General features: G+C 46.6%; 1 protein-coding gene across 1 annotated transcript; it reads right to left on the bottom strand.

Moving 5' to 3' along the window:
* Nucleotides 1–4,714: 4,714 nt before the first annotated feature.
* Nucleotides 4,715–12,752, bottom strand: TPRX1 (tetrapeptide repeat homeobox 1). The gene is made up of 3 exons (XM_072966395.1): nucleotides 12,641–12,752; nucleotides 5,745–5,998; nucleotides 4,715–5,209 (listed from the first exon to the last, which is right to left on the bottom strand). Exons 1-3 carry the CDS (start codon nucleotides 12,750–12,752, stop codon nucleotides 4,715–4,717), a joined length of 861 nt encoding a protein of 286 aa, XP_072822496.1.
* Nucleotides 12,753–13,677: the final 925 nt, after the last annotated feature.

The raw sequence follows: 13,677 nt of genomic DNA, 5'->3' as shown, positions 1-13,677 counted from the left end.
TGATTAGCCGTATTTACCTGGTCACTGGATGCATATTCAAAAAATAAAATAAGAGAAACTATAAACGAAGAGTGTGTAAGAGAGGGATGGAGGAACTGAGAGACAGAAGAAAAATTGTCCTAAATTTTTTTTTGCTTACTCCAAGAAATAGAAAATATTCTTCTATGGATGCTTCTAGAAGCTTACTCATTCTAGTTTTTCCTCTGGAGTGAGGTGGGTGTCAAGGTTCATTTTCTTCCCACATAAAATTGTCTTGTTGTTTCAGTACCATTTGTTATTTCTTCCCCCTCACCCCCAATTCCCAAATTGACTTGATGTTTTGTTCAAAACAAGTTGATTGCATCTGAAGATTTATTTCTAGATATTCTTTTTTATTCCATTGATCTATTTGTTGACCCTTATGCCCATCACATGCTTCCCTGACTGCTGTAGTTTTATAATAAATCTTGAAATTAGGTAGCATAATACAGTTCTCCATTTTTTGGAGATTGTTTTGGCTATTCTAGATCTTCTGCATTTCCATCTAATTTTAGGATCATCTTGTCATTTTCTTAAAAAAAATCTTGCTCAGGGGGAGGGATAAACTAGGAGTTTGGGATTAACAGATACATACTACTATACATAAAACAGATAAACAACAAAGACCTACTAGTCTATAGTACAGGAAACCATTTTCAACATCTTGCAATAACCTATAATGGAAATAAATATGAAAAAGAATATATATATGATATATGTATAACTGAATTACTTTGCTCTACACTTGAAACTAACACAACATTGTTAGTAAATATAGTAGAGTATATCAACTATACTTCAGTTGAAAAAGACCTTGCTGAGATTTTTACTGGACTGTATTGAATAGGTAGATTTGTGGAGAATATCCATGAACATCGGATGCCTTTCTATTTGTGTAGGTCTTCTTTAATTTCTCTCAGCAATATGTTGAGAATTACACAACTTTTGTCAGATTTCTTTCAACGTATTTTATGTTCTTAAGTGCTATTGTGAATAGTATTATTGAAAGATATCCTTTTCAGTTTTTTTATTGCTATTGTTTAGAATTACAATTAAGTCTTGTTTATTGATTTTGCACCCTGTGATCTTGATTTATTTATTTATTAGATTTATTTTCTAGTTCCAGTAATGTGTGTGTATTCCAATAGAATTTTTCCTGTGTCAGTAAGCATGACAGTTTTGCCTTATCCAAGATACAGTTTTCTAAACATTAAAAAAAAAAACAACACATCTCTGCAAGAAATTCTAAATATGCAAAAGGGAATGAGTACAACACAAAACATAAGATTCCACCTCATCTCTCTTCGTAGAGAAGGGATCTTTGTGTGGAGCTGAGAGCAGCCAAAGAGAGCCAAAAACCGAGGGTGTATGTATTTTTCTGAAAGTAAAACACCTTAAGGAAAAGGCAACTTGGGGGGCAAGACCCTAATAAATAACTCAGTACAGTTAGCTTAAGCACGTTAAAGCCAATGTCTGTGATCATTAATGAAAACAGTAATATAAAATGCTTCACCACAGATGAGTCAAACTCAGGCTAGCTGTTGGATGGCATGCTTTTTTAAAAAAACACTTTATTGAGGTATGATGGACACACAAAAGCTGTATATATTTAATGTATACAAGTTAAGGAGCTTGGAGATAAATGTACTCCATTAAAAATTTCTTTTTCTTGTTTGTTTTGTTTTCTTGAGGGGGAGGTAATTAGGCTTCTTTATGTTTTTTTTTTTTTGTGGGGAGAGATAATTATGTATGTATGAATTTATTTATTTTTTAACAGAGGTACTGGGGATTAAACCCAGGACCTCATGCTTGCTAAGCATGGACTTTACCACTGAACTATACCCCCCCCACCACAAGTGTACTTAAATTTTGATTACAAATGCAAATGCAGCCAAGCATGTCTGTGAACATCTACAGCATGTTCTGTCCGCTGCCCAAGTCACTGCGAATATCAGGGAGGACATTCCACAGCTTCGCCTTCTCTTCCTGAGAGCATCTCCTGGGGACTTATGTTGGGGAGGGCATCCCAGGGACTGCGACAGCACCAACTGCTGAAACCAAAGCCTCATGGCCACCAAGGAAGCATGAGAGGATATGAGCGGGGGCTTGAGAACGGTTTTGGCATCACCTGCCAAATATGTCTCATGACCCCTTCAGCTATCTTCTGACCTAGCTGCGATTCTGCAGATGCCGGCCTGCCTTGGCCTAAGAGGTTGGGGCATGTGGTGAGTCAGACTAGGTCAAGGCCAAGGAAACCTGCTGGGGAGAAGCCCAGGGACTGAGGGGGAGGGAGAGAGACCAGAGAGGAGAGGGAAGGGGACGCATGGGTCTCCGTGGCACAGAGACGTGGGAGAAGGGCGAATCAGAGGAGGGAAGAGATGGGGAGTGAGGGGTTGTCTAAACAACAGAGTAGTAAGACATTTACTCAGTGCTTCCTGTAAATTGGCCTCCGTGCTGAGTGTGTAAATGGCACACTCCGTGTAATTCACACGCACAGGCATGTGGTTGTTACCCAAAGTCTCACGGCTGTCCGGCTGTCCACAGGTCTTTCTCTGAAGAGTCCACAGAGCAGATGGGCTCCGCCCAACCTGCTGGAGTGGAGGAGTTAAGGGCCGTGCTCTCTGGCTGGGCAGCCTGGTTCAGGCTCAGCTCAGATGCTTGCTGTCTTCTCAGAAAGGCACTTGAATGCTCTTATGTTTGGTAGGAACTCCTGTAGGCAAGGGATTAGGCTGCTGGCCTTCAAAGACCTCTTGCAAGGTTATTAAGGCATATAGAGCAGCTGCTGTCACATGGGAAATGACACATGCTGGGGGAACCCTGCCTATTCTGGTTTTGAGAGCAAGAGGCTGGCGCCTCAATTTCCCCTTCTTCCTGCAGCTCCCCACCTTCTACCATCTTTCCCCTCTCTGTCCCTGTATCTCCCCTTCTCTGTGTCCCCTCTTCCTGCCCCTGGTCTCTTTCTTTCTCTGCCCCTCAGTTTCCTTGTGGGGTCTGTGTGTTTTTCTGTCTCCATTCCTACCAGGGTCTGTCTGATAATCGTAAGGAGTCTCGTTATATTCTAGCAGTTGCCTCCCCGCCCCCAAACCATAGCCTGTCACATGAACCTCTAAATCCCTGCTAATTCTCACTATATTTTGCTGAGGTCGGCCTGGTCTAAGAGGATTGGAGCATTTGCTAAATGGGACCAGGACAGGACCAGAAAACTGGCTGTGGGGAGATGCAGGGGTCAGGATGGCCACAGAGGGCAGCAGAGAAACTGATGACAGAAGGAACACATCATTGGTGCAGGGACATAGAGCCCAGGGATGCCAAATATAGACTCTGTAGATACAGATCCATCTATGAATGGATGCTTGATTTGTGACAAATTAACCGTTCTTTCTGTAAACTGACAATTGGAAATCCATGATGAGAAAACAAGAAATCCTTACCTCACACCATATAATCAATTCTAGACGTTTTAAGACCTAAATATGAGAGTTAAAACTGTAAAGATTTTAGAGACGAAAATAATATCTTTATAACCATGTGATAATGAGACATTTCTTAAACAAGAAAGACAAAAGAAAAGGCGTTAATTTTAGAGGGAAAAAGCAAGCAAACAAACAAAAAACCAAATCCATCCCCCTAAAAAAAAAAAACCAAACGGCCCTTCCGCCACTAAAAAGCAAACCCTGTTGTATCAAAAGCAGCAGACTGAGGACTTCAGACTGATGCCAGCTGTAAATAGCTTTCAGTTTGTGACAAGGCAAGTAAGCAGACCTTGAATGTCAGCTTTTGTAAACTTTTTCTTTTAATGGAGGTACTGGGGATTGAACACATGACCTCAGGCATGTGCTGTACCACTGAGCTATACTCACCCGCTTCCTTATAAATTTTTATGTCAACTTGAAAATGGGGCTTATCTTATGAAAGTTACTTTAAATTTTTATTAAGAAATTAATTTTGTTTACAGCGATCAGCATACCACTGATGGAAAAGAAAAAAGAAGGACACTGCGTCATCACACTAGACAATGAAAGGCACTGAAATGGACAACATTAAAATCAAGAGATTCTACTTATAAAAAAAGCACAAATGGGAAAAATGTTCCCAACACTTCGGTTACCAAAAGGGACATCCATTTAAATTGAAACAAATTAAGAAAAGTCGGTTAAAAAAAGACAATTTACAAGTATTCCTAATGCCTGAATAACACACAAGAAATGCTTAACTTCTCCATCACTGGAGAAATCAATATTAAAACTACAAGAAGTCACAAGACAGCAGGTTGGCCAACATTAAAAAGTCTCAAATTCTAAACCTCCGGCAGGCTGGGCAGGACTGCTGGGCGAATGAGGCCGGTCAAGGTCGCCTAGGAAGTTCTCGGGCAGCGGCCACAAAACCCGGAACACACCATGCGCAGCAAATCCACCACTGACTCATTAATTGACAGAAATGCCCGTGTCCACCCCAAATAACGGGGCGGGGACATTCAGAGCTGTGCCACCTTTGATGGCCACACAGTGAAGACAAAAATACCCACCTCCCCAGGCTGGGTGGTTGGAGGTGCAGTAACGCGATGGAGGGTAATCAAGCTGTGAAGGCAGAGCTGCCACACTTTCCTGCATCCTTGCCTGGGCGCCATGCGCAGGTCCACGAAACTAGTCCCCTCTCGCCCCGCGGGGTCTGCAAGACTTTGTGGGGACATATGACTCTACAAATTCAGTAGCTGCCTGGGGCCGAAGTCGTTCTCATCCTCACAGTCATCATCCTTTTGGTACCCAGACATCAAGGGAGAGGGAGGTCCCCGGGAGGGATCTCGGTGCGAGAACACCTCTGCAAAATCTGGAGTTGAAAGAGGCTCTGGATAGAAGTTCAGGGCATAGGGGTCCTGAGGCCAGACGGGTGCTGGAGCTGGGACTGAGACTGGGGCTGGGACTCGGGCTGGGGCTGGAACGGGGGCTGAAGCAGCCGGGACTTCCGCCTGGGCGCCCCGTGCCGGGGCCCACCTGGCCGGGCCCTGGCCCAAGGCGCCGGGCCCCGGTGCCGGGAGCATCCCCGCGGGGCTGGGCGGAGCGGGGCTGCGGAAACCCGGCTCCTCTGGGAATGTGGGGCCGGGGGCGCCGGGGGCGTCGCAGGCTCTCTGGTCTCCGCCCTTGGACAGTCGCTCCAGCCTGGAGCGTTTGGCCCGGCGGTTTTTGAACCACACCTGGGGAGACAGAGGGGCCCGGGACGAGGCGTCAGAGAGCAGGGGCCGCGCGCGTCCCCCTCTGCCCGGGCTGCGAGGCTGCTGCGGGGCGGAGGCCGCCGGCCTCGCCTCTGCCTCCGCCCCCAGGCCCAGTCAGAGGCCCCTGCGGGTCAGGAGGGGCGCAGAGGGCAGGAGGGGCAGGGCTTGGGCACCCGCGAGCCCGGGAATGAGGAAGGGGTCTGCCCGCGAGGGCCCGCAGGTTCAGAGGCCCTGAGGTCCGGGCACAGGGAGGCTCCGTGGGGCGTCAGTCCTGGGCAGATGGGGTTGGCGGGTTTGTGCCGCACAGGCCTGAAGTGGACTCGGGATCCAGTCGTGCGCCCACACCGGGGAGATCCCTGGCTTGCCGTGTGACCCAGGGCCGCACTGGGCCCCTCTGGCCTGACTGCTCCCCACCTGCTGCGCGGGAAGGGCAGGAAAGGTGGTCCAGGGGCGGGGCGCTTGGTAAGTGGCCAAGTGGGAGCAGGTCTCGGGGACAGGGGCGGGGAAGGGGTCAGACCTGCACTTTGTGCTCCTCTAGGTTGAGCTTGGCCGCCAGGCCCAGGCGTTCCTGGTAGCCTGGATAGTCGTTCTTCTTAAAGTGCTCTTCCAGCATCTCTAGCTGCTCTTTGGTGTACACTGTGCGCTCCTGTCGCTGCCTCTTTAGGGGTCCTGAGCACCGGGTGGGGTCTGGCCAAGGAAACAGGGTCAGATGAGCCCCACCACCAATTCCCAGCCGATCTGGCACCCTTCCCCTCCTGGGCCAGGGCCCTCCTGTGAGCAGGTGGGAGAGGTGATCAGGCCTGATGGCAGCGGGAGGCAGTGCCTGGATGAGGGTGTGGCATCTGGACCAGATGTTCTTGGTCAGATCCTGACTCTCCACCTTCCAGCCAGCGCCTGCACCTCTCTGGGCCTCAGTGTCCACATCTTTGAAATGGGCTTGATCACAGCTCCTGGAATATTACAGGGTCCCCAGCTGGGAACGCAGGCAAGGGTGGAAGCGACGTTGACTTTTGTGGGGGGCCACTGTGTGCCAGCTCTCTGATCATCCATCCCAAATAATGTAATTCCACTCCCCCAAATCTGCTAATTCCTCCCCACAGCACAGCGCAGGAAGCCCTCCCAGACAGCTGGGCCTTCTCTGGATGCCCAGATGGCCTCCCAGCCTTGGCCACAGGATCCTACCCACACAGCCCCACCACCAGCCCAGGCTCCTCCTGGTGGTCCAGACTCACCCATGAGAGATCTGAGTTCTTCCTTCCTCACTGCTTCTCTGTTCTCTGCGCTTCATACTCTGCTCATGGGTCTGGGGCTTATATCCCAACTTCCTGCTGCACCCACCTAGGCACACCCTAAGAGTCCTGGGACCCACCCTCTCATGCCCCACCTTCAACCCTACCCCCTTGCAGGAGACGCACTAATTTATTAATCCTTTTATTATTGAGTGACTACTGCTCACTGGGAGCCTCCAGGAAACCCCCATGGTGAGACTGCCTGGGTCCTTCCCTTTTCCCTGGTGAATGAATGAACTGGGTCTGGTTTGGGTGTTCAACTCAGGAGCTTGGGTCCCAGGAACCCAGCTTCCCACCTCCCCCAGCTACGTAGATCTGGGTATAAGCATCAGCCTGAACTCCTGGCTTGTGCCTGGGGTCTCCCCGGGACACTGTCTCCTGGGGATGAGCACTGTAACTTATGTTCTCGAGAAGTTTTATTATCATCAATGTCAAATGCAAATTAAATGAGTGATCAAAGACAACGTGAAACAAAGCACAGAGATCTCGTTATTCGGTTTGCCTCACTTTCTGAACTGTTGCTCCCCGGGGCAGTCTACCAGATAGATCTTTCTGGCAACATTCTGCTGTGACTGGACATCTTTTGTGCTTCTTGGGTGGCTGGGAACATGCTGGTCACCAAGACAGTCAGTGGTGCTGCTGTCAAAAGGGGAGGATTTAGTTATTTCCTTGGTCCATAAGATGTGACTAGAGGCCACCTTCTCCCTCCTTTTTAAAGGAAATGAAATGGAACATCTTGATGGTTAGATGGGCAGAGTTTGAGAAGAGGCTCCATGCCTGGGGTTGGTTGGTGAGAGGATGTGGAAGGCAGCTTTCTCATGTTTTTGGAGTCTTACTTGGTGCTGAGACAGACTTGGTGATAACTGCCAATACTCTCAGCCAAAGGCCATTGGGAAGGCACTTGAGGTGCTTCTGTTCCGTCTAGATACCTCAATGGGTGATTCTGTCCCCTTTTGTCAGGACCCTTAGGGGTTCGGGGGTCAAGAGTCAGGGGAGAGCATGGCTGAAAAGGCTCGCAGCCCAGGGTGCTGGTAACACAGGGAGATCAGAATCAAAATTAAGTAAAACATATAGATATTGTTATAGGTGCAGCTCATTGTTTTGGACACTATTCAGTGCGGGACACAGGAAAGTTCCAAAATCTATCAACTTTTCTCTATCCAACGTGCTGTCAAGCCTCATAAATAAGCTGGAAAAGCCAGAGTGACCAGGAAAGCAATGTCCCTGCCCTCAACAATTTTTGCAGTGTAGCAATTTATTTGACCAATAAAAGATAAATAGATGGAGAATCTCACTGATACTCTTTTATGAAAATGTATAATTCAAATATGGCAAAGTTCATGGTGGTATGTTACTATTCACTGAGCCAAAAGGGGAAAATTAAACAGAAGTGTCCCTCCATTGATGAAGGGGTAAACAAAATGTCATTCATTCGTCCAATGGAATATTTTTTAACCTTAAAAAGGAATAAAGTACTGATCCATACTCCAACACAGATAAATCTTGAAAACATTACACTGAGTGAAAGAAACCAGACACAAAAGGTCACATAGCATATGATTCCATTCATATGAGATGTCCAGAATAGACAAATCCATGAAGACAGGAGGTGGATTAGCAATTTCCAGGAACTTGGGAGAGGGGAAAATTGGGACTGGGGCATGGGGTTCCTATTTGGGGTGATGAAAAAGTTCTAAAATGGATTGTGGTGATGGGTGCACAATTCTGTGAATAGAGTGGAAAACACTGAATTGTATACTTTAAATGGGTAATTTTATATATGCATATCAATAAAAATATGTATATCAATACAAATATATAAATGAATTCAATGATGGTTGTATTGCCCGCTGGATCAATCAGGATAAGTGGGTCATAGGATAGTGATGTGGCTTTCTCGTGCTATAGACAGAATGAAGCTTGGTAAAAAGGTTTTTGGAGATTTTAGAGACGGAATTGGTAATATCTCGTAAAGGATTAAATAGTGGTTTTTATCGTAAGAGATTTATCCTGGAACAATTCTTGACCACTGTGAACAGTATGAATATATTTACTTGAACTATCAATCAGCTGAGTTAACTGAATTAATTCATGTCCTTGAATAAGAGAATGAGTATTTCTTAGCAATGTCAGACTGTGGGATATTAACTAACAACAAAAGGAACGGAGGGTAGAATGTTTAGTAACAACTGATGAGTTTCAGTGTATTTTTTGCTTTGTTTGCGGGGTGTATCTTTTTGTTGAAATAAATGTGTCTGGACAGAGTTCTTGTTAGGCTTTTTTTCTGACGGCTGAATCTCTTAGTCTCAAATGGGAAAAACTCAAAGCTGAAGACTAATGATGTGTTAAGTGATTGAATGAGTGGGTAGTTTTTGACATGGAGTAATATCTCAGGCACATTGTTCATTCTGAGAATGTATACATTCAGCGAGCACATGCAAAAGATAAATAAAGCATATACCCATAATATATTTAAATTGACAACAACATCAAAACCCCCAGCAAAAATAAATTACCCAGGGGCTACAGGGAATGCTGGATGTTCATTTCTTCCCTTTTTCCTACTGCTTAATTATTATTATTAATTTGCAAGCAGGAAAACAAGGACAATTGCTGGCTCTGGATGCTGCCTGGGCCACGTGGATGTCTTCACCCTGCTCTCCTGACCTGACTCATCCCAGGGTTGGATGGAAACCCAGGGGGCAGAGCCCATCCGGGGACAGCTAGGGGAGCATTAGTTTCTGGAAGTTCCTCCCTGGGCTTCTCAGACTGCCATCCAATTCCCAGGTTCTCATGGATGGGGAGTTGGTAGAAATATGTGCTAAGAGGAAATAATTAGTCCGTTCATTTTTGATCCAATCAGAGCAGAAACAATGGCTCTCTCCCCATCCATCAATTCCTTGATCTCTGCAGCCCCCTGCAAGTTCTAATTCTGGTCCTCCCTGTATGGTTGACTGAAGTCTGGCTCCTGCCCCCAGATGCTCACAGATAGCGAGATCTCTCCATGTTCTCTCCGCAAAGAGAGGCATCACTCTGCGTAGGGGACAAATAAAGAGCAACCTGGGCTTTGTAGACAATGCTGGGGAGATGGAGAGAAGATGGGGATGGGGGATTTGATCTCTGCCTTCTAGAGCCTTCTGGTCTGTCTTCCTGTCATTGGGGTTCTGTTCTATGTCTCCAGTGTGCTCTGCCTCCTCTCGAATTCTTGAAATACAGTCGAGATCCCTGCTATTTGCAGATTTGCCTACTCTGGAGATTTCTTTGCAACACAAGGAAGCAGAGCTGTGAAAAATACAATTGTGGGTTCCCAGATGACCTGGAACATGACGACCCTTCGCTTTCTTTTCTACTCTCTCTCTTTTATTGTAGGGGGAGAGAATCAGATTTACTTATTATTATTATTATTAATTATTTAATATGGGTTTTTTTTAGGTTTTTTTGGGGGAAGGGGGTAATTAGGTTTATTTGTTTATTTGCTTTTTTAAAGAGGAGGTACTGGGGATTGAACCTGGGACCTCGTACATGCTAAGCATGCACCCTACCACTTTGAGCTATACCTTCCCCACCTACTTGTTATTATTTTTAATGGCGGTACAGGGGATTGGACCCAGGACCTAGTGCATGCTAAGTATGTGCTGTACCACTGAGCTCTACCCTCCCCTGCTTTCTTACTTCAGTTCTTACACTGTAAACAAGTGTCCTTTCTGAGGTCTATTTAGGGTTGCATTTTGGGGGTATTTTTGTGCTTTTTAAAATGGTGGTAAGATTTTTATAACTTAATATTTATCGTTTTAACCATTCCTAAGTATACATTCGGTGGCAGTAAAATACATTCAGGATATTGTATAACCATCGCCCCTCTCTGCCTAAAACGTCTGCATCGTCCCCAACAGGAACTCTGTAGCCATTGAACACAAACTTGCCCTCCCACCCTCGCCCCAGCGCCTGGCAACCTTTGCACTACTTTGCATCTCTATGATTTCGACCACTCTAATTACCCCGTATTAGTGGAATCATACAGTATTTTTCCTTCTGTGTCTGGCATAATGTCTTCAAGGTTTAGCTGTGTTGACGCATGTGACAGAATTTCATTCCTTTTTATGGCTGGAGAATATATACATATGTAATGGAATATATATATATATATATATACACACACACACACACACACGTATACATACACACACAGGCACACCACATTTTGTTTCTCCATTCATCTGTTGATGGTCCCTTGGGTTGTTTCCACCTTTTGGCTTTTGTGGATAGAGCTGCAACAAACAATGATGTACCAGTAGCTGTTCCAGTCCCTGCTTTCGGTTCTTTCGGGTGTACACCTGGAGGAGGAATTGCTGGGTCATATGGTATTTTTGTGCTTTTTGCTAGTGAATTCATTGTTTAAAACGTCCCCAAGCCTAGTGCTGAAGTGCTGTCTATGGGTCCTTCTAAAAAGGCAGTGATGTATCTGATGGAGGAAATCTGTGTGTGAGATACGCTTCCTGCAGGCACGAGTTACAGCGCTGTTGGCCACGCGTTCATTGTGAAAGAATCAACGGTATATAATAAATAAAGGGTCTTTAAAACAGAAAGACACATAAAACAAGGTGACACAGTGATCAGCTGATAGCCCTGCAACCAGAGGCTCACAGAAACGTTGGAGCAGAAAAGTCGAGAATTCTGTGTTTGAGGTGACTTTATAGAGCAAAACTACTCAAAGAATCACAGCCAAGGATGTCAGAAGCCAGCTCAGAGCTTGGAAGGGAGGGGCTGCGCAGGACCTGGAATCTCACCTTGGAAGGGAGAAGTTGTGAAAATTCTCAGCAAAGGACCAAGTTCATGGGAAGGGTTGAACATTAATACTGGCTCCCTGACCACACAGCTTTCTTGCCTCCACAAGTTCCTCTTGGCGTCTTACCCCTTGCCCTATTTCAGAAGGTTCTGGAAAGAGTGTGGTACTTGGTGTTTGTGAGTTCCGGAGGCTCTCTGTAGACAGGTGGCCTTGGAGGGAGGCCCACAGCGTTCATCAGATGCTAAGGGAAAAACTAATTGCCCCCAGGGGCTGCCTGCTGCTCTGGAAACCCTTCCCTAATCTAACCAATGTCCATTTTGCTGGAACATGAAGGAGGGTGGGAGGTGGGGGGTCAGGGCGGAGTGAAGGTGGGGTGGGAGTGGGGTGGGTGTGTGGGGGTGCTCCTTAGGGCAGCCCAGAGGCTGCCAACATCTGTGCCATAAAAACACACATGGGAGGGAGAAAATCAGGTCCCTCGAGAGAGGAGTGATGGCCTGAAAACGCAGGCAGAAGTGCTAGGCTCTTCAGTAACCACAGAGATGGGAGCCAAAGGTGGGAAAACGCTTTTGGAGCACAGGCAGTAAGGCAGCTCAGCTTCTGGGCATCTCTGTGGCCCTCGGTCCCCCTCCCCCCCGCCGCATCTCCTCCTGGGGTCTCAGTATGTGAGAAGCCTTGAGACCTCCTCATGGGGTTTCAAATAAGCAGGTGTTTTCATTCTGTCCCAATGGTCTGTCCACTCTCCTCCCCCACAGCCTGTCACATGAGGGTCCCCCTCCCAAATCTGATCTAATTCTCTCCCTGCTCTGCTGAGGCCGGCCTGGCCTAAGAGGATTGGAACAATTGCTAAATGGGAGCACGACAGGGTCAGAGGACTGGCTGTGGGGAGACCCAGGGGCCAAGGTGGCCGCAGGAGGGCGTCAGAGGAGGTGAGGAGATGGAGGAGCAAAGAGAAGGGGGAGAGTTAGGAGGGGGCCAACGTTGTTGGCTTAAAACATTTATCATGAACCCACATCCAGATTTCCTACCTACTCTCCCTTCCCTGTCCATTTGGGAGTAACAAGGGGCTCTGGAGATGGGGAAAAAGGGTACAGATGTGGCAATTTGCAGGTCTCTGACACAGAGAAGGCTCTGATCTGCCAGCGATCTTATGCAGAGCCCTGAGGTCTACCTCTGACATGATGCATCTTGCAGCTTTGAGGTCTTCAGGTAAAGCGTTCCATTTTTTTTTAAGTACAGAATTTGAAATACACCTTTAATAAATTAAAAATTTTTTTTTAATATTTAAAAAATTTCTCAGTTTAAACTCTGAATACAGTAAATAGCAGAGTCTCAACCAACTTCTCTGGGTCCTAGGTGACTTTCTGGAGCTGGAGAGGTCCTGCGGTGTGTCTGTCCCAGTGAAAGTCCCGTTCAGACTCCGGACCGTGCGTAGCAGGGTCGTCACGGGCATGGTTTCGATGGGAAAAGAAGCCTTGGCTGGAGTGTTGTTTCTATGAACCATCAGCTGTGTGTCTCTGGGTGAGGCGCCCCTTTGTCCGCGTCTTGATTTTTCTCCTCTAAAGACCTGAGCTGATCATCCTCACGTCTGGAGCTGACAGTCTGTCCACTATACACACCAGTATAGAAGTTCCAGTTATTTTATCGAAATAGGCTCCTGAGTTGGGTCCATATCCCCTCTCCGAGATAGCGGAGCAACCATCTGCATTTGCCTGAGTTCAGGAGTTCTTGGGATGTGAGACTTTCCATACTAAACTGGAACAGTCCCCAAAAAACTGGGTTGGTTGGGCCCTTGTCCCTGTGCCCCTCCAGGGTCCCATCTTGTGGGAACCCTGTGTGTCCTATGGTCCAGTCACTAAAGGGTTAATATCCCTAGGACCTGGTCCAGCACCCCAGGCTCTGCAATCGCTGGTGGGCCCAAAGAATATTATATATATATATTTATACATACACATATACATACATGCACACATCTCTTACATGCATATATACAAATGTTGTATATATAACATGCCATATGATCTATAATATAAAATAAAATAAATAAATAAACATATATATGTAATACAACCCACATATATGTTTGTCTAACTAACCCATGGTATTAGTAGCCTTTCATTTTAGCCGTCCTGGTGGGACATAGAGGCATCGCTGTGAGGTTTCAATTTCCACTTCCCTGATGACTAATAAAGCTGTGTCCCGTGTCTTGAGTTGATGGCCATTTCTTATCTTCACTTTTGAAATACCTAAGCTGTCTGCAACCTGGGTGAATTTCAAGGCAGTGCTGTTTCATAATCCCAAACGGTGGAGCCAAGGAGGTTGCCATCTCCGCCCTGGGGGCCACCCAGCGGGGCCAGACGGAGGCTGGTGCTCGGGGC

This window comes from Vicugna pacos, chromosome 9, assembly GCF_048564905.1.
Source record: "Vicugna pacos chromosome 9, VicPac4, whole genome shotgun sequence".
Taxonomy (NCBI): domain Eukaryota; kingdom Metazoa; phylum Chordata; class Mammalia; order Artiodactyla; family Camelidae; genus Vicugna; species Vicugna pacos.
This window is presented reverse-complemented; position numbering and strand designations above follow the sequence as displayed.